Here is a 26,602-nt window from a genome sequence, read left to right on the forward strand (position 1 = left end):
AGAATACTATAGGTGGGTTGCCATGCCCTCCTCCAGGGGATCTTCCCAACCCAGGGATCGAACTCAGGCCTCCCGTATTGGAGATGGATTCTTTATCATCTGAGCTACCAAGGAAGTCCAAGAATACTGGACTGGGACACCTATCCCTTCTCCAGGGGAATCTTCCTGACCCAGAAATCAAACCGGGGTCTCCTGCATTGCAGGTGGTTTCTTTACCAACTGAGCTACCAGGGAAGTATCTTCCTTTTCTGATATTTAGGATACAAGTTCATCTTCTCTACTGATTTCATTATCACCCTTCAATATGTTCTCTGTGTTTTAGAAATTTGTTAAAGATCTATCTGTTGCTGATTTCTGGCCTCCTCTTGTCCAAATTTAGAAGACTGATTCTTATTTGTAATAGTTCATAGTCATGGTAGAGACATCCTGACACATGACAGAACATTGTTTCTAAATTGCTATGAATAATCATAACTCTTTACATGTAAATGTCTTATATAATGTTCTTTGTAAAAGATAAAATTATAGACTGCCAAAGTTCTTATTTTGGCAAGCACTGTTTCTCTAGAACCAGACTTCTGGACTAATAAAATACCTTTACAGGCACCTTAAACCTGAATAGTACAATTTCTTGTGAATATAAATTTTTAGATCACTTCCCAGAAAGTAGACATTATCTCTGGCTACCTCACTAAATTTCTAGGATTTCTATTCAGGCTTCAGTAAGGAGAGTTTCCAGAGAAGGACTTGGCAACCCACTCCAGTATTCTTGCCTGGAGAATCCCAGGCACAGAGGAGCCTGGTGGGCTGCCGTCTATGGAGTCGCCCAGAATCGGACACGACTGAAGCGACTTAGCAGCAGCAGCAGCAAGGAGAGTTTCCCTTTTCCCTACCCTGGCTTTAGAACACTGCATTTTCAGAATGAGGTGGCAACAAAGTGGCCTTTCCATAATAAAGCCATTAAGCAGCCCCAGGCCAATTCATGCTGGTAGTGCCTGCGACACATGACCTCCAAAGAAATCCAGATGCTGCTTTATCGCTTTTGCTCCTTTCCACAGTGTCTTCACTCCTGTCTGCCATCCTCTTGTATTATGTAAAGATGTCCCATTACCATCCCTTTGTTAAATCCGAAAACATTAAGCTGTTCAAACAGAGATTTAAGTCATTCTCTAAGAGCAACAAGATGGAAAACACTCCCAATCTCTTTTCAATATCTCTTCTGCAGTCACCCTGCTCACCATGTACCATACCTGTGACCTCTGGGTGCTTCAGCAGCAGGAGGAGCCCATATCTCAGCGTGGTGCTTGTCGTCTCTGTCCCAGCTCCAAACAAATCAGATACAGTGGTTGTCAAGTTTTCAAAAGTGAACTCCAATTGTTTATTTTGTTTTTCCTAAGAATGATTTGATAAAATTATTTGACAAGCTAGTTTATCAGAATTGCCCTTAATCCAAAAAAGCTCATGGGGTTTTAAAGTTAAGGCAACATACAAACTACTTGGCAATTAGAGAAGACCACTGTATAGAAAAACAAAATACTATAGATCAGTTGGCTTAAATGTCATTTTCTCCTGCCTTATTCCTCATTTGCCTAAAAGTTCCATTCATCAGCCTCTTTTGCATTTAGGTAGTGGTTCAGATGGTAAAGAATCTTCCTGCAATGCAGGAGACTCAAGTTTGATTCCTGGGTAGGGAACATCCCCTGGAGAAGGGAATGGCTTCTCCATCCCCTGGATATTGGAATGGCTACCCACTCCAGTATTCTTGCCTGGAATATTCCATGGACAGAGAGAAGCCTGGAGGGCTACAGTCCATGAAGTCGCAAAGAGTCAAACACAACCGAGTGACTAACACATTCACTTTCAGGCTATGCAGCTTAATTTTTTGTCAGTAACATATAAATAGAAGCCTACTGGTACACTTCCTCTTTCTTACTCAAAACAAGTATTTGATATATTGAAAGTGAAGACATGGAAAAAGATAGTCCATGCAAATGGAAATCAAAAGAAAGCTGGAATAGCAATACTAATATTGGACAAAATAAACTTTAAAATAAAGACTGGGATTTCCCTGGTGGTCCAGTGACTAAGATTCTGCACTCCCAACGCAGGGGGCCCAGGTTTGATCCCTAGTTTGGGAACTAGATCTCACATGCTGCAACTAAGTGTTCGCATGCCACAATTAGAAGATGCTGCATGCCACAACTAAGACCTGACACAGCCAAATAAATAAAGATAAACAAATAAATTAAATAAAGACTGTAACAAGAGACAAAGAAGGACAGTACATAATGATCAAGGATCAATCCAAGAAGATGTAACAATTGTAAATACATATGCATTCAACACAGGAGCACTTCAGTGTATCAGGCAAATGCTAACAGCCATTAAAGCAGAAATCTATAGTAACAAAATAATAGTGGGCAACTTAAACTTACAGCAACGGACAGATCATCCAGACAGAAAATTAAGAAGGAAACATAAGCCTTAAATAACCTGCTAGACTAGATAAACTTACTGTCCTAGATATTAATTGAACATTCCATTCAAAGGCAGCAGAATACACATTTTTGTCAAGCACACATGGAACATTCTCCAGGATATCATCTTGGGTCACAAACCAAGACTCAGTAAATTTTAGAAAATTGAAATCATATCAAGAAACTTTTCCAACCACAAAGCTATGAGATTAGATATCAATTACAGGAAAAAATGTATAAAACACAAACACATGGAGGCTGAACAATATGTTATTAAATAACCAAAGGATCGAACATGACTGAGCATACACCCACTGCACAGCAACCAATGGTATTATACGTGATATTACACATAGAAAATCCTAAAGATGCTACCATAAAGCTAGTAGAGCTCATTGATGAATTTGGTAAAGTTGCAGGATACAAAATTAATACATAGAAAAGAAATCTCTTGCATTCTTATACACTACACTAACAATGAAAGATCAGAACGAGAAATCAAAGAAACAGACTCATTTGCCATCACACCAAAAAGAATAAAATAGCTAGGCATAAACCTACCTAATGAGGCAAAAGATCTGTACTCAGAAAACTATAAGATACCAACAAAAAAATCAAAGATGACATAAACAGATGGAGAGATATATCATGTTCATGGATCAGAAGAATCAATATTGTGAAAATGACTATACTACCCAAGGCAATCTACAGATTCAATGTAATCCCTATCAAACTACCAAGGGCATTTTTCACAGAATTAGAACAACAAAAAAAGCACTTGACAAGTAAAAGTAAGCAGGCTGTTTTAAATACTGAGTAGAAGGGACTGTTAACATGCAAAAACATTGTGAACCTGCCCTTAGGCCAATATTAATTTCACGATACACTTGCAAACTCCAGTGGTCCAGTGCCATGTCTAATATTAAGTAATAAACACACTCAAGGGAGACCAAACACTCTGAATGAGTATACTTTTTAGAAAAAGAGTCATTGCCTTTGACTTTACACAAGCTATAGGCTTGTCGATTCAAAACTATTCTAAAGTCAGTAAGAAGGGCAGTGAACTCATAAAACAATATTAGTATTTTCATTTCTTGAATTGGATTTGAACATAAAGTGGTTATGTGCACATAGCCTATCATTACTAGGCTATAGAAAACACTGCTGAAAGGAATTATATAAAACAATGTTGAAAGATTAAAGAAAACCTATATAAATAAAGAGCTTCCCAGGAGGCACTAGTGGTAAAGAACCCGCTGGCCAGTGCAGGTAGATGGAAGAGACACAGGTTTGATCCCTGAGTTCGGAAGATCTCTTGGAGGAGGGTGTGGCAGCCCACTCCAGTATTCTTGCCTGGAGGATCCCATGGACAGGGGAGCCTGGCAGGCTGTAGTCCATAGAGTTACACAGAGTCAGATAGGACTGAAGTGACTTAACATGCATATAAATAAAAAACCTTCCTTGACATAGATCAAAAGCACTCAGTATTATTATGATAGCATTACTGAATTAATGTCACAAAGAAGGCAGATAGGAAGTTTCAGAAATCCATCCCTCCACTGTAACAACAACTGGCCATGCACAAAGTATCTGAGCAACTACTTTGGGACTCTGGAAACTAGTTAGACACTTGCAGCCGATGTGCTTAAGTGCAATGTCTGGTAAATGTGACATCTCCCATGCTGGCTAACATTCCTCATAATCCAGTTCCAAGGCAGACAGTTATGGAAAGTGTGAACTGTATTTGTGGTGTAGCCAGCGGATCTCAGAGCAGGAAACTGGACCACATTCTTCTACATTGGGACTGTGTGTTTGGATCACTGAGAGGCTGGCACAGAGAACAGCCATTGTTTCAATCTCTATAGCTTTCATTGAAAACATAAAAAGAATGCCTTCTTTTCCTATTTACATTTAGGTACAGGTATTTAAGAGAATCTCTGTAAGGTCACTATCTGACTATGGAGATAACAGAACAGAAAGTCAAGTGACCACACAAGATAAGAAAATAGTCTTGGCAAAAATAATCTGGAAAAGTTACTACACAAAGGAATGAATACAGTCTTCATCAAATAAAAATAGCAATTGTTAGAAGAGTGTAAATCTTATTTCCAGAGTTACCACATTACATTATATAAAACATATAAGTATGGTCCATTAACAGCTGAAAAAAATTAACACAAACCACTGTTGAGGAAGCCCAGACACTGGAATTACTAGATTAAAAACTATAAGGTACATGTCTTAGGTATGTGCAAAGAGATGAAGGAAACCATGTACAAAGAACTAAGAATATCAGAAAAGTATCAGAACAATAGGGAATATCAATAATGAGAACAGCATTGTAATAAAGAACCAATAGAAATTCAGGAGCTAAAAGTACAATACCAGAAAAATTTTAAAAATTACCAGAAAGTTTCTGGCATTGTACTTTTTACAATAAAAAGTAGTATACTGAAGTAAATCATTCACTACATCTGATCATTTTAAACTGTGTAGATAAGTATCCCATTTATAATGGAATATAATATAGGTATAAAAAGAAAGGGAATCCTGCCATTTATGACTGCATGGATGGGACTTGAAGGCATTATGCTAAATGGAATAAATCAGGAAGAGAAAATAAAATATCATATTATCTCACCTATACATGGACTATGGGCTTTCTCAGTAGTGCAGTGGTAAAGAATCCACCTACCAAAGCAGGAGACACAAGAGACCTGGGTTCGATCCCTCGGTCAGGAAGATCCCCTGGAGTAGGAAATGGCAATTCGCTTCAGTATTTTTGCCTGGAGAATTCCATGGACAGAGGAGCTTCATGGGCTATAGTCCATGGGGTCGCAAAGAGTTGGATACAACTGAGCGACTGAACATGCACACATATGTGGACTATAAAATAAAAATCTGAACTCATAAATGCAGAGAACACATTGGTGGCTGTCAGAGATGAAGAGGGGTCAACATGAATGAACGTGGTCAAAATTACAAACTTCCAGTTGTAAAATATAAATAAGTCCTAGGGATGTACTATACAGCATGATAACTATAGTTAATACTGTATTGTAAATCTGCAAGTTGCTAGGAGGGTAAATCTTAAAAATTCTTATCACAAGAAAAAAATGCAATTATATGTGAAATGGGTATGGCAAAACCAAGACAATATTGTAAAGCAAAAAAAAATAATAATAAAATAATTGGACTTATCGTGGTGATCATTTTGCAATAATGCATATACTGAATCTTTATGTTGTACATCTAAAGCTAATATGCTATATGTTTATTATATTAATTCCTTAAATTAGAAATAAAAATGTACATTGTCTACAAGGAAGTCACTTAAGATGCAAACACACAAATATGTTGAATGAGAAAGAAGAAAAAAGATATTGCAAGATTGAGTAGCCAAATAAAGTCTTAAGAAGGCCTGTCCTCAAGAGAAGATAGTTAACCAGAGCCTCACCTGCTGGGGTTTTATCAGACCCTAACCGACCTGAGGGTAGAGAAATATCCCATCCAGTTAGCTCTAGCATTCCATGTGGGAGAAGTGAAATTCCCAGCTCTGGCCCACTCTCACTTTCCTGCTCCATCTAAGGAGGGAGAAAAACACTGAGGAACACACATGAAGTTCACAGTCCAGAGGCATAGGCTCACTAAAATTTTGCAATCCCTATCAAAATCACTACTGCCTTCTTGGTATAAATTGACAAGTTTATTCTAATATCCACATGGAAATTTAAGGGGCCACTAAAGCCAAAACAATCTTTAGAAAGAACAACAAAGTTAAGTTACATTTAAATTTCGAAACTAACTACAAAGCTAGTAATTAAGACCACCAGATGATGTGATACTGACATAAGAACTGACAGATTATTGAAATAGAATTGAGATTACACAAATAAACCCCCACATTTTGAGTCAACTGATTTTTGGCAAGGATGTCAAGATGACTCATGTGGGAAAAACAGTCTTTTCCACAAATGGTGCTCACAGACACCAACTTCCAACTCCATATCTATGCCAATCCATTTTACTTTACACTCAATGAAGGTTTCTCTCTTCCATCCACTTTCTCTTTCCCATCACACTTCTCTGCACTGCTGTATACAGCATACACCCATCTGAAATTCCTTCCCCTGTCCTTCAATGCAAATATATTATTATTTCCAACCACTGGACATAGAGGAAGGCCAGCTGCCTTAAGCCGTTCTTTTCCATTCCCTCACACAGAGTGTGCAATTACCATGACCATCTTCATATTAGAGCATGATATTTTGTATTTTCTCAAAATAATCAGACACAAGTTAGCGAATAAACAACTTGTTTGTAATTGTTTACATTTCACCTGAGGTGTCATTCTGTCTCTCTTTGGGTAGATTCTTAGTACACAAAGAACAGGATCAATTTTTCTACTTACGATGCACACAATAGGTATTTAAAATACTTGATAGCATTGCTTGCTTGACCATTAAAATAACTCTGGTAATACAGAACTAGTCAATGAACCACAGAATGCACAATCGATCAGATAACTGAACTGTCATTAACATTTTACCTGCTCCATTCTGATCAGGAAACAATCAATATAGTCCCGAGGGTTGTTAATATCCAGGGATGCTTTGTGTTCCATTGCTTTCTCCAACACATAACTTTTTAAATCAGCAACATTTTTAAGTACTTTGTTATGACTTCCTGGTAAATAATCAATGAGTGCAGGGAAATTATTGCAAACCTAGGAGAGAAACAACTGTTTATTAAATAAAGATCACTTTAATAATACTTCTATACCATATGCCAAACCCTGGTCAGAAATGGTATTATAAATATTAATATAATATGGTCTCTGTATTGAGGGAAATTCTTACCTTACAGGTACATAATTTGCTATACTGATAGATGTCTATGAGGGAGAACATTCTGACCGGGGATCAAAGATGATAATCATTTCCTATAATCGTATATTACATGTATAGTATAAAATCACTGTTATAAAGATTATCTCATTTTTTAACATCAACTCTTCCTTACTATCATGAAGTATGGGATGGTATGAAATACTATGACTCACTTTTTGTAGATGACAAAAAACAGAGGTTAAGAGAGTTTGGACAACCTGATATACAGTCCAGAGCTGGTTCCTGATGTTTCTACTACTATCTCATAGACTCAAACATAAGATCAAATTTCAGGACTGAAAGAATACTAAAAACCATGAAATTCAACTCAATGTGATAAAGTCACTGTGCCCCAGAGCAATTAAGTGACCTCTGTAAGGTCACACCATTGTCTTTTAGGTAGAGGGCAGAACATGTCAGCTCAGCAAATGTACACCTGTGATGTTGGTTTGTGGTTCCTACACCAAAAAACCCCAATCACCTTTGTCATCCCCAAAGCAATTACCTTGTCAGTTAAGATGTCAACTGAAGCACCAAACATTCCTATCCTAGTCAGTGTCCCCTGGCAGTACTCTCTCCCTTGAAGGAGACATTCTTTTCCTTTCCAAACACAAATATTTCTGCCAACTTAATGTGCCAAAGAAGTCCTTAAGTGATGACTGGGTGACAAGACTTGTGGGCAATGGAAGGCTTTCCAGAAGGACATGGAAGTCCTTCTACTGCTGTAGACATGCTTTTGGGAAGCTACCAAAATAGTTTATGGAAAGTGGCTTTGGAAATTGGTGGGAAAACCACAGAACAGTGTCGATAGGACTGAATTACAGTTCTGTATTCTGGGCACGAATTTTCCTGTCTATCATTAAAGGGCTCCACCATCGTCCCCAGATGAGCACTCTGTGATGCTAAGCTCTGCGCAGGACCGTGCTGTTCACACATACACCTCGCAGCTTGGTGTATCTGGACCTCATGGAGAAAAGAGCAGAAATGATTCCCGGAGAAGAAAGGACCTTGGCCTCACCTGAACCCATGGAGAGCTCAGAATCCTGAGGTTTTCATTCAATCTTTCCATTAGATCTAGAAAAATCGGATCTTTATAATCAAAACGGTTCTGGAAAATAATGGAGCAGATCACATTGCAGGGAGCACAGCCCAGGATGAAAGTGGGGTCACAGGGCAGCCCTAAAAAATAACAATTTAAATAAGTCATTAAAACATACACGAGACATTTGTATTTAAGATAACAGGTAAAGGTAATTTTAGAAACTCAAAAGCAATATTTTGGGCATTCTTGTGGCTCAGCTGATAAAGAATCCGCCTGCAGTGCAGGAGACCGGGGTTCGATCCCTGGGTTGGGAAGATCCCATGGAGAAGGGAAAGGCTACCCACTCCAGTATTCTGGCCTGGAGAATTCCATGGATAGTCCATGGGGTTGCAAAGAGTCGGACATGACTGAGTGACGTTTTCATTTTCATTTTCACAAAGCAATATTTTACCTACTAATTCCCTTAACAGCAAAGTATTCCACATGCATAAAATCCACACATCACTTTTACCTTAACCTGAGTAGATCATTTCACCCTAGCTATGTAAATAATGGTTTTTGAAAAAAAAATTCAATTAAAATACACTGCCTTTACTTGTACTCTTTTCACCCAAGGTGCGTGTTAAGTTCAAGGAAAAAAAGAAAACAGTTTAAAAGGCTATTTTTATATCATTTTATAACCTAAATTATCAGTGCTGAATATCATCTGTTTACAAAGCCTGTAGAAAATAAAGCACTGATAAAGAAAAAAAAGAATAGTTGAGAACCTCAACATGCATTTTATATAATGAAATTAAAATTAAAAGAATCATCTCTAGAATCAACAAGGAAGTTAAACAGAGATTATAGGTGATTCATGTATTTGAAGGAACAGATTTTAAAAAGCAGCAAGTATGCGTGCTGTATGAGAAGAAAAACTAATACAAATGAACAATGTTGGCCACCACAACATTGTAAAGCAAAAATCCTCCAATAAAAAACAAATAAAATAAATGAGAACAAGAAAAATAACTTTTTATAAAATGGGTTTCTTGTCTAAAATATGAATTGTTGTTATTGTTCAGTCACTAAGTCATGTCTGTCTGTTTGTGACCTCACGAACTGCAGCATGCCAGGCTTTTCTGTCCATTACTATCTCCCTGACTTTTCTCAAACTCATGTCCATTGAGTCAGTGATATCATTCAATCATCTCATCCTCTGTTACCCCTTGCCCTCAATTTTTCCCAGCCTCAAGGTCTTTTCCAATGAGTCAAATCTTCACATCTGGTTGGCCAAAGTATTGAAGCTTCAGCTTCAGCACCAGTTCTTCCAAAGCATACTCAAGGTTGATGATACCACTTTAATGGCAGAAAGTAAAGAAGAACTAAAGAGCCTCTTGATGAAGGTGAAAGAGAAGAGTGGAAAAAGCTGGCTTAAAACTCAACATTCAAAAAACTGAGATCATGGCATCTGATCCTATCTCTTCATGGCAAATAGACTGGCAAAAAGTGGACGCAGTGTCAGATTTCATGCTTTTGCTTCCAAAATCAGTGGCTGCAGCCACAAAATTAAAAGATGCTAGCTCCTTGGCAGAATAGCTATTGCAAAGCCAGACAGTGTTTTAAAAAGCAGAGACATCACTTTGCCCACAAAGGTTGGTATAGTCAAGGCTATGGTTTTTAAAGTAGCCGTGTATAGATGTGAGAGTTGGACAATAAAGAAGGCAGAATGCTGAAGAACTGACACTTTCGAACTGTGGTGCTGGAGAAGATTCTTGAGAGTTCCTTGGACAGCAAGGAGATGAAACCAGTAATCTATGCCAGATGATCTGGTATTCCCATCTCCTTAAGAATATTCCACAGTTTTTTGTGATCCACACAGTCAATGGAGAAAACAAAAGGTTTACCCACCTGAATACAGAGTTCCAAAGAATAGCAAGGAGAAATAAGAAATCCTTCCTATGTGATCAATGCTAAGAAACAGAGGAAAACAATAGAATGGGGAAGACTAGAGATTTCTTCAAGAAAATTAGAAATACCAAGGGAATATTTCACGCAAAGACGAGCACAGTAAAGGAAAGAAATGGTATGGACTTAACAGAGCCAGAAGATACTAATAAGAGGTGGCAAGAATACACAGAAGAACTATACAAAAAAGATCTTCATGACCCAGATAACCACGATGGTGTGATAACTCACCTCGAGCCAGACATCCTGGAGTGCAAAGTCAAGTGGGCCTTAGGAAGCATGATGTGAAAAAGATACTGGAGGTGATGGAATTCCAGCTGAGCTATTTCAAATCCTAAAAAATGATGCTGTTAAAGTGCTGCACTATATATTCAGCAAATTTGGAAAACTCAGCAGTGGCCACAGGACTGGAAAAGGTCAGTTTTCATTCCAATCCCGAAGGAAGGCAATGCCAAAGAATGTTCAAACTACTGCACAAATTCACTCATTTCACATGCTAGCAAAGTAATGCTCAAAATTCTCCAAGTGAGGCTTCAACAGTACGTGAACCAAGAACTTCCAGATGTTCAAGCTGGATTTAGAAAAGGCAGAGGAACAAGAGGTCAAATTGCCAACATCCGTTGGGTCTTAGGAAAAGCAAGAGAATTCCAGAAAAACATCTACTTCTGCTTCATTGACTACGCTAAAAGCCTTTGACTGTGTGGATCACAACAAACTGTGGAAAATTCTTAAAGAGATGGGAATACCAGACCACCTTACCTGCTTCTTAAGAAATGTGTATGCAGGTCAAGAAGCAACAGTTAGAACTGGACATGGAACAACGGACTTTTCAGAATTATGACAAGGCTGTATATTGTCACCCTGCTTATTTAACTTATATGTGGAGTACATCATGGGAAATGCTGGGCTGGATGAAGCACAAGCTGGAATCAAGACTGCTGGGAGAAATATCAATAACCTCAGATATGCAGACGACACCATCCTTATGGCAGAAAGTGAAGAGGAAATAAAGAGCCTCTTGATGAAGGTGAAAGAGCAGAGTGAAAAAGTTGGCTTAAAGCTCAACATTTAAAAAACAAAGATCATAACATCTGGTCCCATCACTTCATGGCAAATAAATGGGGAACAATGGAAATAGTGACAAACTTCATTTTTAGGGGCTCCAAAATCACTAGAGATGGTGCCTGAAGCCATGAAATTAAAAGACGCTTTCTCCTTGGAAGAAAAGCTATGACAAACGTAGATAGCATAGTAAAAAACAGAGACATCACTTTGCAACAAAAGTCCGTCTTGTCAAAGCTATGGCTTTTCCAGTAGTAATGTATGGATGTGAGAGTTGGACCATACAGAAGGCTGAGTGTGGAAGAGTTGATGCTTTTGAACTGTGGTGTTGAAGATGACTGTGGGGGAGTCCCTTGGACTACAAGGATACCAAATCAGTCAATCTAAAGGAAATCAACCCTGAATATTCATTGGAAGGACTGATGCTGAAGCTGAAGCTCCAATACTTTGGCCACTTGATGCGAAGAGCTGACCCATTTGAAAAGACCCTGATGCTGGGAAAGATTGAAGGCAGGAGGAGAAGGGCATAACAGAGGAAGAGATGGTTGGATGGGGTCACTGACTCAATGGACATAAGTTTGAGCAAGCTCCAGGAGATTTTGAAGTACAAGGAAGCCTGACGTGCTGCAGTCCATGGGGTTGCAAAGAGTCAGACACAACCGAGGGACTGAACAACAACAATATACAGCCAAAAGCTTTAGCAGAGTCAATGAAACAGAAGCAGATGAATTTTTTAGAATTTCCTTGCTTTTTCTACAATCCAAAAAATCCTTTAAGCTAGGCTTCAGCAGTACGTGAACTGAGAACTTCTAGATGAACAAGCTGGATGTAGAAAAGGCAGAGGAACCAGAGAACAAATTGCCAACATAGGATGGATCCTAGAAAAATATGAATAAAATGTAAAATTTCTATTTCAAACATAAACCCCAGGTAAGTGAAGCATAAAAGGTAAATTGATGAAAATTTTTAAAAAATTGTCTCTTTAGGAATTAAAAGTTTATCATTTCCTTTCAGATCAAAAATTAATTATTTGGGCAGAGTTGCCCTATGTCAACATCTATGATATTGTTCTGTGTAGCTATCAACAGAATAGTATATTTCAATCAGTTTTAAATGCATCATTTAAATCAAAATTATCATATTTCCAGTAAAGAAATCACATTAGAGGAAAAGTTTTCCTTTTTGGTAAGAGATATATAAAACAAAATTGCTGCAATTAAATGATCAATGAAAATTCATTATGTGGAGAGATAAAATGTTCATATCTATAGATTAAGAATTACTTGAATCAAAAATATACTGACAGAGTGACATCAGGAAGATGGTGAAATAGAAAGTCCTAGCCCTTGTTCTCCCTTAGAAACACTGATTTAGAAATGACAAATGCAGTAAAAATTTTAATGAGATTTTCAGGATCCAGTTAAATGTTGCAGTACCATAGATGAGTATATAGCTAAGAACAGCCATATTAAAACTTATAAAAGTAAAATTTCATTTTTCCTGTACTAGCAACGCTCCCAACCTGGCATAACTCAATGTTGGAAGAAAATGTCCTAGGTGGTGATTTTTCCATCACAGGAAAGAAAAGGATGAAGCATCCATCCAATGAACTGACTTTTCAGGGGCTTCTTTAGGAAATGGTTTCTCTCTTAACTCACTTGGGGTGCTCTCAGAACTAGGATTGTATGGATGTCTGGAACCACTGAGAATAAAGGAAAGTGAGGATAGTGGTTTGCTATGGACAGCATGGCTTGGCACAATGTAGAGAAAGTGAACCCCTTCAGGCTTTTTCTTGAAGGGGATGGGAGAGGAGTAGAGCTTGCATCTGGTGCTCTGGCTTTTTGCAGGGCTACCCAAGGGAATGATATCTGTCTCATCTGATTCAGGGTATTAAGGGGGAACTTGCTGCAGACAGACAACAAAGGGAACAAGAGATAACCTGAAATGAATTTGGCAAACTTCCCTAATTGTGAAATTCTACACTCAAGGCCAGAGAAGTTGCATCCTCATTTTCAAAAGAAAAAGGTTTCTGAGGCCCCCAGAATCCCTAGCCAAGATACCTGGTGAGAGTTTTGCCTTATATAGGGTTGGCCCATAAAGACTGGGCCACAATAATGTAAAGTAATTATCCTCCAATTAAAAATAAATGAATTAAATTTAAATAATTAAAAAAGAAGGCAGAATCAGCTGTGAACTACCCATAAAAAAAAAAGAGAGAGACTGGGAGGTTTGGCAATTTTTTTTCAAAATCATGGATTCCAAAATGAAGTCACAAAACACAAAAAGAAGCAGGAAACATGGCTCAAAGGTAGAAAATAAATCTCTGGAAACTGATCCTAAAGAAATGGAGATATTATTTATATGAACAAAGAATTTTAAAAAATGTGATAAAGATGCTTCATCAGTTCAAGAGGATGATTCATGAACAAAATGAGAATGTCAACAAAGAGGCAAAATACAAAAAAGAATCCAAAAAGGACTTCATTGGTAGTCCAATGGTTAAAAATCTGCCTTCCCATGCAGGAGACATGGGTTCCATTCCTAGTTGGGAAACTAAGATTCCATATGCCTCAGAGTAACTAAGTCCATGCTAATATTATTTAATCGGAAGATCAAAAGGGAAAAATATGAAAAAGAATGAAGAAATCCTAAGGAACTTACAGAACACCAATAATTATATCAATATGCATATTGTGGGGAAGAGAGATAGAAAGGGACAGAAAGCTTATTTGAAGAAATAGTGGCAAAAACTTTCCATATCAGGGGGAAAACTGACTTCCAGATTCTAGAAGGCCAACACACTCTAACTAGGATGAACAAAAGAATCCACATTGAAATACATTATAATCAAATTGTCAAAAGTCAAAGATAAAAAGAGAAGTGTGATAGCAGCAAGGAAATAGTCGCTTACAACAGAAGCATCATAAAACTGACTAACAACAGTTTTCTAAGCAGAGATGTTGCAGGCCAGAAGTGAGTGGGATGATAAAGCAGAAAGAAAAAAAATTGTCAACTGAGAAAACTCTTAATATATCTGGCAAAGCAATTCTCCAAAAAAGGACTGAAGATGTTCATCACCACTAGACATGTCTTACAAGAAATGCTAAAACGTGTCACTAAAGTTGAAACAATAGGACACTGAACAGCGACACAAAAGCACAAAAATATAAAGCTTGCCGATATACGTAAATGTATAGCTGAATCCAGAATCCCACAGTAATGTAGAGGTGGTGCATAAACCACCATTACCTCTAGTATAGAAATTCAAAGATAAACTGACAAACTTTTACCTAGATTATCTTAAAAAAGAGAGAGAGAGCAGAGACTTCCCTAGCAGTCCAGTGGTTGAGACTTTGCACTTCCAATACAGGGGGCATGTGTTTGATCCCTGGTCAGGGAACAAAGATCCCACATGCCACGCAGCCAAAACACAACAAATAAATAAATGGATGAAAAAGTGTATAAGAATGTCTCACTCCAAATAGCAAGTGCTGTTTAAAAAATTTTAATTAAAAAAGAAAAAATTCAGATAAAAACAATCAGAAGTGAAGATGAGACATTACAACTGATATCACAGGAATACAAAAAAGTTGAAGCAACTACTATGACATCAACAAATTGTAGAGCTTAGAAGAAATGGATACATTTCTAGAAAGAGACAAGCTGTTAGGACTGAATAATGAAGAAACAGAAAATCTGACAAACCAAAAACGATAAGATTGTCAAATCAGTAATCAAAACCCAACAACCAAAAAAGCCTAGAACCAAATGGTTTCACTGGTGAATTCTACAAACATTTAAGGATTAGAAACATTGCCAATCTTTCTCAAGCTCTTTTGAACATATGCAAATTTATCAATGCAATATACCACATTATTAAAATGAAAAGCAAAAATCAACACAATAGATGTAGAAAAAACATTTGACAAAATTAGAAATTCTTGATAAAAACACTTCTATATTATTCAACATAATAAAGTGATATATGACAAACCCACAGCTAACATCATACTCAAAGGTGACAGTCTGAAAGCTTTTCCTCTAGGATCAGGAAAAATATAAGATTGCCCACTCTTACCACTCCTATTCAACATAGTACTGGGGGTCCAGGCCACAGCTATCTCTCAGTAAAAAGAAATAAAATGTGTCCAAAGGAAAAGGAAGAAGCAAAAAATGTCTGCTTGCATATCTTACGATCGTATGTATGGAAAGCCCTAAAGACCCTACTAAAAACTGTTAGAACTAATCAGTGAATTCAGTAAAGTTTCAGGATATGAAGTCAACATAAAAAATGATTTGCATTTCTGTTCATTAAAAACAAACTCTCTGAAAAAGAAATAAAGAAAATAATCCCACTTTTACTCACAATAAAATGATAAAATACTTAGGAATAAATTTAACCAATGAAATAAAAGTGTTGTATACTGATCTCTCAAAGACACTGATGAAAATAATTAAATATGGCATGAATAAATGAAAAACAATTTAGTGTCCATGAATCAAAAGTATTAATACTATTATTATGTCCATAATATCCAAAGCAGTCTGTAGATTCATTGTAATTCTATCAAATTCTATCATATTCTAATGGCATTTCTTACAGAAATACAAAAAATAATTCTAAAATCCACATGGAATCACAAAAGACCCCAAATACCTAAAGAAGTCCCAAGAAGAATGAAAAATGCTGAACACATTAAAATTTCTGATTTCAAATCACATTAAAAGCTAAAATATCAATATAGTATTGTACTGCCTTAAAAACAAACACATAAACAAATGGAACAGAATTCAGAGCCCAGAAATAAACCCATACATATATTATCAACTAATATTTGACAAGGGAGCCAAGAATACTTAAAGGGGGAATGATAGTCTCTTCAATAAATGGTGTTGTGAAAATGGGAAATTCACATGCAAAAGAATGAAACAGGACCCCTATCTTCACCGCTCACAAAAGTTAACTTTAAGTGGATTAAAGACTTCAGTGTAAGACCTGAAAGCAAAAAACTACTAGAATAAAGCTTCGAGAAGACACTCCTTGAGAATGGTTTTGGCAATGTGATTTTTTAAATGTGACACCAAAAGCACAAGCAATAAAAGCAAAATTAAACTGATGGGACTACATCAAAGTAAAAAGCTTTTCTGCACAGCAAAATAAGTATGAAAGGAAACCTACAAAATGTGAGAAAATATTTGCAAACCATACTTCTTATAAGGCGTTAATATCCAAAATATGTAGAGAACTCATACAACACAATAAAAAGAAAAGCAACCTGGTTAAAAATGGGCAGAGGAACTGAACAAACATTTCTCACAAAAGACATGCAAATGGCCAACAAGTGCATAAAAGGTTCGCAACATTACCAATTGTCAAGAAAATGGAGATCAAAACCACAAAACACACGTTAGAATGGTGCCATCAAAAGTCAAGAGATAACAAGGGTTGACTGGGATGTGGCGAAAAGTGAACACTTAAACACTATTGGTATGAATGTAAACTTCTACAGTCACTATGTAAAACAGAGTAGAAGTTCCTCTATATATTAAAAATAGAACTACCATATGATCCAGCATTGCTACTTCTGAATGAAATGAAAACAGAATATCATAGAGGTTTCTGTACTTCATGTTTATTGCTGCATTATTCACAATATCTAAGATATGCAGACAAACAAGTCTCCATCAACTGTTGAATGGATAAAGAAAAAATAAATCCACACACATAGAGTTGACTCTTGAACAACACGTGGATGGAGCACTGACCCCCATTCCACCCGGCCACAGTTGAAAGTCCATGTATAACTTTACAGTTGGCCTTCCATATCTGCAGTTACATGTTCCAGGATCCAACCAAGCATGAGTCATGTGGTACTGTAGCAAATACTTACTGGAAAATATCCACATATAAGTGGACCGATGAGTTCAAACCCATGTTGTTCAAGTGTCTACTGTATATACATCACTTTAAGTGCAGCACTTGAGTGATATATACATACACACACACAATGGAAAACTATTCAGCCATAGGAGGAAGGAAATCCTTGGATTTGCTACCACTGAATATATCGTGAGCATATTATGCTGAGTGAAATAAGACAGACAAGACAAATACTACATGAAATCATTTATATGTGGAATCTAAAAAAAAAAAAAAAAACTAACAGAAACAGAGTAGAAGGATGGCTTCTAGGGGGCAGGAGGTTGGGGAAATAAGGAAATGTTGCTCAAAGAGTACAGATTTCCAGTTAGAAAATGAGTCAGTTCTGGGGAATCTAATGCACAACAATATTATTAGAGTTGACATAGCCATATTACATAACTAAAAATTGCTGAGAAATTAGATTTTATATGTTCTTTAAAGAAAGGTAATTATGGGACTTGATGGAGGTGCTAGACAATGCTACGGTAGTAATCTATTGCAATATATGAGTATATAAAATCAACATATTGTACACTTTAAACTTACACAGTATCAACTATATCTCAATGAAGCTGGGGGGAAATATTGAGTGTAGACCACATCCATTCAGGAAGCTGATTTTTTAAAAACCTGGATATGTAGACGTAGTTACAGCTACCACGTAGGGAAAACGTATGGTTCAGTAGAAAACTACGTACTATCTATAGTTCACCCTTCTGTAATTCTATGGGAGCTTATTTTGCAACTTTTTCAATTTTCAGCAATAGATAGGGACATAAAATAATTCTTGTCTCTAGACATACAGACTATGTTCTGTAGAGTAGAGATTCAGTTGACTTTCCTAGCTGGTTTTATCTTCATTTGCACATTCATATCAACATTGTTTCACTCTAAATAAATTTGTACTTTTCCATCTTTGTCCTATAACCTGATTGGAACGCTCTGTTACTACTCGTTGTAACTGATTTCCTCATTAATGAAGTTATATGCTATTTTTAACTTGTGTTCATTAAAAAAAAAAAAAGAAGATTGGTCAATAGGTATCTGAAATGATGCTACCATCACTAATCATTAAGTTTTGTGCTAGTCTCAGCTTATCAATAACCAATGGTGTGGTTGGACCAGCTCTTGTGTTCATATTTTGACTGTAGAGGCTCCTCAAAAAACAAAAATATTTAATACAATCACTGTGTTACCCAGAAGTCCCATTTATGAGTTTTTATCCAAAAGAACTGAACTGATTTGGGATCTCAAATAGATAAAGCCATGGGGTGGAAAGAACCTAATATCCCTCAATAATTAGCAAAAAATGAAATATGCAAATACACACACTGGTGTACTATTCAGTCATAAACATGAAAGAAATCTTGTCATATACTACAATATGGATGACCCATGAGCATATTTTGCTAAACAGAAAAGTCAATCACGAAAGGACCAATGTTGCATGATTCCACTTAGATGAAGTAGCCAAAGAAGTCAAACTCACAGAAATAGAAAGTAGATTGCCAGTTAGCAGGGCCTTGGGGAAAAGAAATGGGGAGTTCAATGGGTAGAGAGTATCAGTCATGAAAGATGAAAGTTCTAGAGGCCTACTGTGTGATTATAGTTAATAATACTGTCTTGCACACAATAATATGTTAAGAGGATAGATCTCATGTAATATGTTGTTAAGTATGAAAAAATTTTCAAGTGTTGCAAAGAAATGGTGGGGCATGGAACAAAAGGAACATATACACTTAGTGGCTCCTATGCCAAGCTCCTTTATATTCCAGGCTTGTAAGGTTAGAATAAAGTTTATTTTACTTTATAGGTAGAGGGTGATTTTGAAAATTTTGGGAAACTTCTTCATCTATATGTGATTCACATGAAATCTGATTTTCAGTCTTTACTTTTATTTAATTCTGAAGAAAAAAAGTAAATCAGTGTAATTTGTAATACCGGCTGAAAAATCAGAGTCATTATGACAAACACTTTGTGCCTGTAGTGGGAAGTAAATAATTACCATAACTTTGTTATCCAATAATGATGGAGCAAAGTTTGGTAAACTGAAAACAGAGTCAAAATCTAGTTCGAGGGCGGGGCTAAGATGGCGGAGGAATAGGACGGAGAGACCACTCTCTCCTCCACAAATTTATCGAAAGAACATCTGAACGCTGACCAAACTTCACAAAACTACTTCTGAAGGCTGGCAGAGGACGTCAGGCTTCCACAAAGACAGTGCATTATCTTCAAAAGAGGTAGGAGAAATTATAAAAGATAAAAAGAGAGACAAAAGAGTTAGGTACGGAGACCCGTCCCGGGGAGGGAGTCGTAAAAGAGGAGGAATTTCCAAGCACCAGGAAACCCTCTCACCGGCGGGTGTGGGGGAAGATTTATCTTGGAGGGCAACGTAACTGGGAGGAAAAAATAAATAAAATCCACAGATTACGTGCCTAAAGCAACTCCCAGCAAAGAACCCCAGACGTTCGCATCATCCGCCACCAGCAAGTGGGGGCTGAACGGAGAGGAGCGGGCGGCACTGCCTAGGATAAGGACCAGGCCCGAGTGCCCCGAGGGCAATCTGAGGGAGCTAACGTGAGATAGTAACCTAAACTGCGGGACAGCCAGAGAGAGAGAACTATCCCGTGAAAAGCCCAACTCTAAGGCACTGCTGGCCCGCACACAGAACAAAGGACTGAGCGATACCAGAGGAGAGCTAGCCGGCTGCGGACCGCCCCATCCCCCGCCGGACACAGCGGGCAGGCGGGGCCCGCCAGAGCCGGAAAGGGGCAAACTCGGCTCCAGAGAGGGCACCCCCTACCAAACTGCAAACAGGCTCCCAGTTTCTAAGCAAAGACTGCCTGAGATCCCGGAGGGTCGACAGCCGCCGGGAGGGTCGCAGCCAGAGACCAGCTCCCCAGAACCGACACAAAGTACACCGGAGCCGGGCGCGCCCGTAAACCGAGGCGGGGACCAGGGAGGTGATAAGCCGCACCGCTCCAACAGGGGGGAGCGCGTTCGCCAAACTCCTGGCCGCCTGAGCAGCTCCGACCGGGAACGGCACAAGCCGTGGGCGAAACCGAGTCTGCGCCTTTGTGGAGTAACCGGGAGCCTGAACCTGAGCGGCTTAGACCTGGGAAGTGCCCGCATCTCAGGGCCCACTCCCCGGCCCACTCCCCGGCGGAGTAACCTGAAGCCTGAGCAGGGTAGACGGGGAAAGCACACACGCCGTGAGCGGGGGCGAACCCAGTGCGGCCGAGACACTGCGAGCTCACCACACACACGCCAGATTTGCAGTGTTCCTTCCTCCCCACAGCACGATTGAACAAGCGAACCTGAAGAGATCACCTCCACCGCTTTGTTGCAGGGCGGAAATTAGATACTGAAGAGATCTCCAAACAGAAGCCAAATAAACAGAGGGAAGCGCTTTGGAAGTGACAGGCCAACAGATTAAAATCCCTGTAGTTAATACCGACTGCATTGAAAGGAACCTATAGATCTTGAAAAGTATAAGGAGGATCAAGGATCTATCTGAAACTGAGCAGATCCCACACTGCTCACAACAGACAACAGCTCCAGAGAAAGTCCGGGATATATATTTTTCTACTATTATTATTATTTTTTTTTTAATTTTTTTTTAAATTAAAAAAATTTTTTTCTCTTCTTTCCTTTTTCTTCAAGTCCTCTATTACACCTTTAACTTTCATTTTCATAACCCACTATTAACTTGCAAAAAGGAAAAAAAAAACCCTATTTTTGAAGCAAACTACATACATATATCTTATACCTTTTGTGTTTTCTTTTTTTACTGTTTTTTTTCCTGTTTTACTTTTTTTTACTGTTTCTTTTTTTACTGTTTTACTGTTTTTTTTCTTTTTACACTGTTTCCTTTTTTCTTTTTTTTTATATTGTAAGTTTTATAAGAGTCTAACCTCTACTCTAGATTTTTAATCTTTGTTTTACATATTTGATATCAATTTTGTACATTTAAGAACCCAGTCTTTAGGACCCATTTTTACTCAGGAGTGTGATCACTGGCCTGATTACTCTCTCCCCCTATTGATGCTCTTTCTTCTCCCCCAGGGAACCTCTATCTCCCACCCTCCTCCTTCTCTTCTCAACCCAATTCTGTGAATCTCTGAGGGTGATCTGGGTACCGGAGAACACTTCAGGAACAGGATACTGCCCAGATCTCTCTCTCCTCTCTTGATTCCTCCCTTTCTACTCATGCTCACCTCTATTACCTTCCTCCCCCCTCTCTATGTATCTCTGTGAACCACTCTGAGGGTTCCAAACTGTGGAAAGCACAGAGGGAAGTGCTTACTGGCTAGATTGCTCTCTCCATATTTGAATTCCCCTCTTCCCCTCCTGGTCACCTGAACCCCCCCCCGGCCTCATCTCTCCATGTAACTCAGTGAACCTTTCTGGGTATCCCTCACTGTGGAGAATCTTTTCACCATTAACCTAAAAGTTTTATTATTGAGGCTGTATGGAAGGAGAAGTCTTGAGGCTACTGCAAGAATAAGACTGAAAGCCAGGGGAAACATTAATTAATAAGAGACCATCCAATAGCCTCCACATATACACTGAAACCAAGCTCCACCCAAGAGCCAATAAGTTCCAGAGCAAGACATACCACGCAAATTCTCCAGCAACGCAGGAACATAGACCTGAGCATCAATATATAGGCTGCCCAGAGGCACAACAAATCCACAGACATCTCCAAAATTAATACTGGTCACTCCATTGCACTCTAGAGAGCAGAAATCCAGCTCCACCCACCAGAACACCGACACAAGCTCCCCCAACCAGGAAGCCTTGACAAGCCACCTGTCCAACCCCAACCACAGTGAGGAACCTCCACAATAAAGAGGAACTTCATACTACCAGAATACAGAAGGGCCACGCCTAACACAGCAATTTAAACAAGATGAAAAGGCAGAGAAATACTCAGCAAGTAAAGGAAAATGAGAAATGCCCACAAAACCAAACAAAAGAGGAGGAGATAGGGAATCTATCTGAAAAAGAATTTAGAATAATGATAATAAAAATGATCCAAAATCTTGAAAGCAAAATGGAGTTACAGATAAATAGCCTGGAGACAAGGATTGAGAAGATGCAAGAAATGTTTATCAAGGACTTCGAAGAAATAAAAAGGAGTCAATATAGAATGAATAATGAAATAAAGGAGATAAAAGACACTCTGGAGGGAACCAACAGTAGAATAACGGAGGCAGAAGATAGGATAAGTGAGGTAGAAGATAGAATGATGGAAATAAACGAAGCAGAGAGGAAAAAAGAAAAAAGAATCAAAAGAAATGAGGAAAACCTCAGGGACCTCTGGGACAATATGAAACGCCCCAACATTCGAATCATAGGAGTCCCAGAAGAAGAAGATAAAAGGAAAGGCCATGAAAAAATACTCGAGGAGATAATAGTTGAAAATTTCCCTAAAATGAGGAAAGAAATAGTCACAGAAGTCCAAGAAACCCAGAGAGTTCCAAACAGGATAAACCCAAGGCGAAACACCCCAAGACACATATTAATCAAATTAACAAAGATCAAACACAAAGAACAAATATTGAAAGCAGCAAGGGAAAAGCAACAAATAACACACAAGGGGATCCCCATAAGGATAACAGCTGATCTTTCAATAGAAACCCTTCAGGCTAGAAGGGAATGGCAGGACACACTTAAAGTAATGAAAGAGAATAATCTACAACCCAGATTACTGTACCCAGCAAGGATCTCATTCAGATATGAAGGAGAATTCAAAAGCTTTACAGACAAGCAAGAGCTGAGGGAATTCAGCACCACCAAACCAGCTCTCCAGCAAATGCTAAAGGATCTTCTCTAAACAGGAAACACAGAAAGGATGTTTCAACACGAACTCAAATCAACAAAGTAAATGGCAACGGGATCATACTTATCAATAATTACCTTAAATGTAAATGGGTTGAATGCCCCAACCAAAAGACAAACGCTTGCTGAATGGATACAAAAACAAGACCCCTATATATGCTGTCTACAAGAGACCCACCTCAAAACTAGGGACACACACAGGCTGAAAGTGAAGGGATGGAAAAACATATTTCATGCAAACGGAGACCAAAAGAAAGCAGGAGTCGCAATACTCATTTCAGATAAAATAGACTAAAATAAAGGATGTGAAAAGGGACAAAGAAGGACACTACATAAAGATCAAAGGATCAATCCAAGAAGAAGACGTAACAATCATAAATATATATGCACCCAACATAGGAGCACCACAATATATAAGGCAAATACTAACAAGTATGAAAGGGGAGATTAACAATAACACAATAATAGTGGGAGACTTTAATACTCCACTCACGCATATGGATAGATCATCTAAACAGAAAATTAACAAGGAAACACAAACTTTAAATGATACAATAGACAAATTAGATTTAATTGATATTTACAGGACTTTCCACCCCAAAACAATTTTACCTTTTTCTCAAGTGCACATGGAACTTTCTCCAGGATAGATCACATCCTGGGCCATAAATCTAGCCTTGGTAAATTCAAAAAAAATGAAATCATCCCAGCCATCTTCTCTGACCACAATGCAGTAAGATTAGACCTCAATTACAGGAAAAAAAGCTATTAAAAATTCCAATATATGGAGGCTAAACAACACGCTTCTGAATAACCAACAAATCACAGAAGAAATCAAAAAAGAAATAAAATTATGCATAGAAACGAATGAAAATGAAAACACGACAACCCAAAACCTATGGGACACTGTAAAAGCAATGCTAAGGGGAAGGTTCATAGCAATACAGGCGTACCTCAAGAAACAAGAAAAGAATCAAATAAATCAACTAACTCTACACCTAAAGCAACTAGAGAAGGAAGAAATGAAAAACCCCAGGGTCAGTAGAAGGAAAGAAATCTTAAAAATTAGGGCAGAAATAAATGCAAAAGAAACAAAAGAGACCATAGCAAAAATCAACAAAACTAAAAGCTGGTTTTTCGAGAAGATAAACAAAATTGACAAGCCATTAGCCAGACTCATCAAGAAACAAAGGGAGAAGAATGAGATCAACAAAATTAGAAATGAAAATGGAGAGATCACAACAGACTCCACAGAAATACAAAGGATCATAAGAGACTACTACCAACAGCTATATGCCAATAAAATGGACAACTTGGAAGAAATGGACAAATTCTTAGAAAAGTATAACTTTCCAAAACTGAACCAGGAAGAAATAGAAGATCTTAACAGACCCATCACAAGCACGGAAATCGAAACTGTAATCAGAAATCTTCCAGCAAACAAAAGCCCAGGACCAGACGGCTTCACAGCGGAATTCTACCAAAAATTTAGAGAAGAGCTAACACCTATCCTACTCAAACTCTTCCAGAAAATTGCAGAAGATGGTAAACTTCCAAACTCATTCTATGAGGCCACCATCACCCTAATTCCAAAACCAGACAAAGATGTCACAAAAAAGGAAAACTACAGGCCAATATCACTGATGAACATAGATGCAAAAATCCTTAATAAAATTCTAGCAAACAGAATCCAACATCATATTAAAAAGATCATACATCATGACCAAGTGGGCTTTATCCCAGGAATGCAAGGTTTCTTTAACATCCGCAAATCAATCAATGTAATACACCACATTAACAAATTGAAAGAAAAAAACCATATGGTTATCTCAATAGATGCAGGAAAAGCCTTTGACAAAATTCAGCATCCATTTATGATAAAAACCCTCCAGAAAGCAGGAATAGAAGGAACATATCTCAACATAATAAAAGTTGTATATGACAAACCCACAGCAATCATTATCCTCAATGGTGAAAAATTGAAAGCATTTCCCCTAAAGTCAGGAACAAGGCAAGGATGCCCACTTTCACCACTACTATTCAACATAGTTTTGGAAGTTTTGGCCACAGCAATCAGAGCTGAAAAAGAAATAAAAGGAATACAGATAGGAAAAGAAGAAGTAAAACTCTCACTGTTTGCAGATGACATGATCCTCTACATAGAAAACCCTAAAGACTCTACTAGAAAATTACTAGAGTTAATCAATGAATATAGTAAAGTTGCAGGATATAAAATTAACACACAGAAATCCCTTGCATTCCTATACTCCAATAATGAGAAAACAGAAAGAGAAATTAAGGAAACAATACCACTCACCATTGCAACAAAAAGAATAAAATACTTAGGAATATATCTACCTAAAGAAACAAAAGACTTATATATAGAAAACTATAAAACACTGATGAAAGAAATCAAAGAGGACACAAACAGATGGAGAAATATACCGTGTTCATGGATTGGAAGAATTAATATAGTGAAAATGAGTATACTACCCAAAGCAATCTATAGATTCAATGCAATCCCTATCAAGCTACCAATGGTATTTTTCACAGAACTAGAACAAATCATCTCACAATTTGTATGGAAATATAAGAAACCTCGAATAGCCAAAGCAATCTTGAGGAAGAAGAATGGAACTGGAGGAATCAACCTGCCTGACTTCAGGCTCTACTACAAAGCCACAGTCATCAAGACAGTATGGTACTGGCACAAAGATAGAAATATAGATCAATGGAACAAAATAGAAAGCCCAGAGATAAACCCACGCACATATGGACACCTTATCTTCGACAAAGGAGGCAAGAATATACAATGGAGAAAAGACAATCTCTTTAACAAGTGTGCTGGGAAAACTGGTCAACCACATGTAAAAGAATGAAACTAGAACACTTCCTAACACCGTACACAAAAATAAACTCAAAATGGATTAAAGATCTAAACGTAAGACCAGAAACTATAAAACTCCTAGAGGAAAACATAGGCAAAACACTCTCCGACATAAATCACAGCAGGATCCTCCATGACCTACCTCCCAGAATATTGGAAATAAAAGCAAAAATAAACAAATGGGACCTAATTAAAATTAAAAGCTTTTGCACAACAAAGGAAACTATAAGCAAGGTGAAAAGACAGCCTTCAGAATGGGAGAAAATAATAGCAAACGAAGCAACAGACAAACAATTAATCTCAAAAATATACAAGCAACTTCTGCAGCTGAATTCCAGAAAAATAAACGACCCAATCAAAAAATGGGCCAAAGAACTAAACAGACATTTCTCCAAAGAAGACATACAGATGGCTAACAAACACATGAAAAGATGCTCAACATCACTCATTATTAGAGAAATGCAAATCAAAACCACAATGAGGTATCATTTCACACCAGTCAGAATAGCTGCTATCCAAAAGTCTACAAGC

General features: G+C 37.8%; 1 protein-coding gene across 2 annotated transcripts in view; it reads right to left on the reverse strand.

Annotated features, from left to right (window-relative positions):
- The window catches only part of LOC145531419 (cytochrome P450 2C19-like), a 51,945-nt gene that overhangs the window by 17,311 nt on the left and 8,032 nt on the right, over nucleotides 1–26,602 (reverse strand). Inside the window, exons 4-6 of one of the 2 annotated variants that reach the window (XM_081553866.1) lie at nucleotides 8,385–8,545; nucleotides 7,027–7,203; nucleotides 1,251–1,392 (exon numbers count right to left, since the gene is read on the reverse strand). In XM_081553866.1, coding sequence (XP_081409992.1) covers nucleotides 1,251–1,392; nucleotides 7,027–7,203; nucleotides 8,385–8,545 — 480 coding nt within the window. The remainder of the gene's footprint in view (nucleotides 1–1,250; nucleotides 1,393–7,026; nucleotides 7,204–8,384; nucleotides 8,546–26,602) is intronic. The other variant, XM_081553870.1, reaches the window with a different exon arrangement.

The sequence above is a fragment of the Giraffa tippelskirchi genome, chromosome 2 (assembly GCF_054371585.1).
Source record: "Giraffa tippelskirchi isolate mGirTip1 chromosome 2, T2T-mGirTip1v1.2.pri, whole genome shotgun sequence".
Classification (NCBI taxonomy): Eukaryota; Metazoa; Chordata; class Mammalia; order Artiodactyla; family Giraffidae; genus Giraffa; species Giraffa tippelskirchi.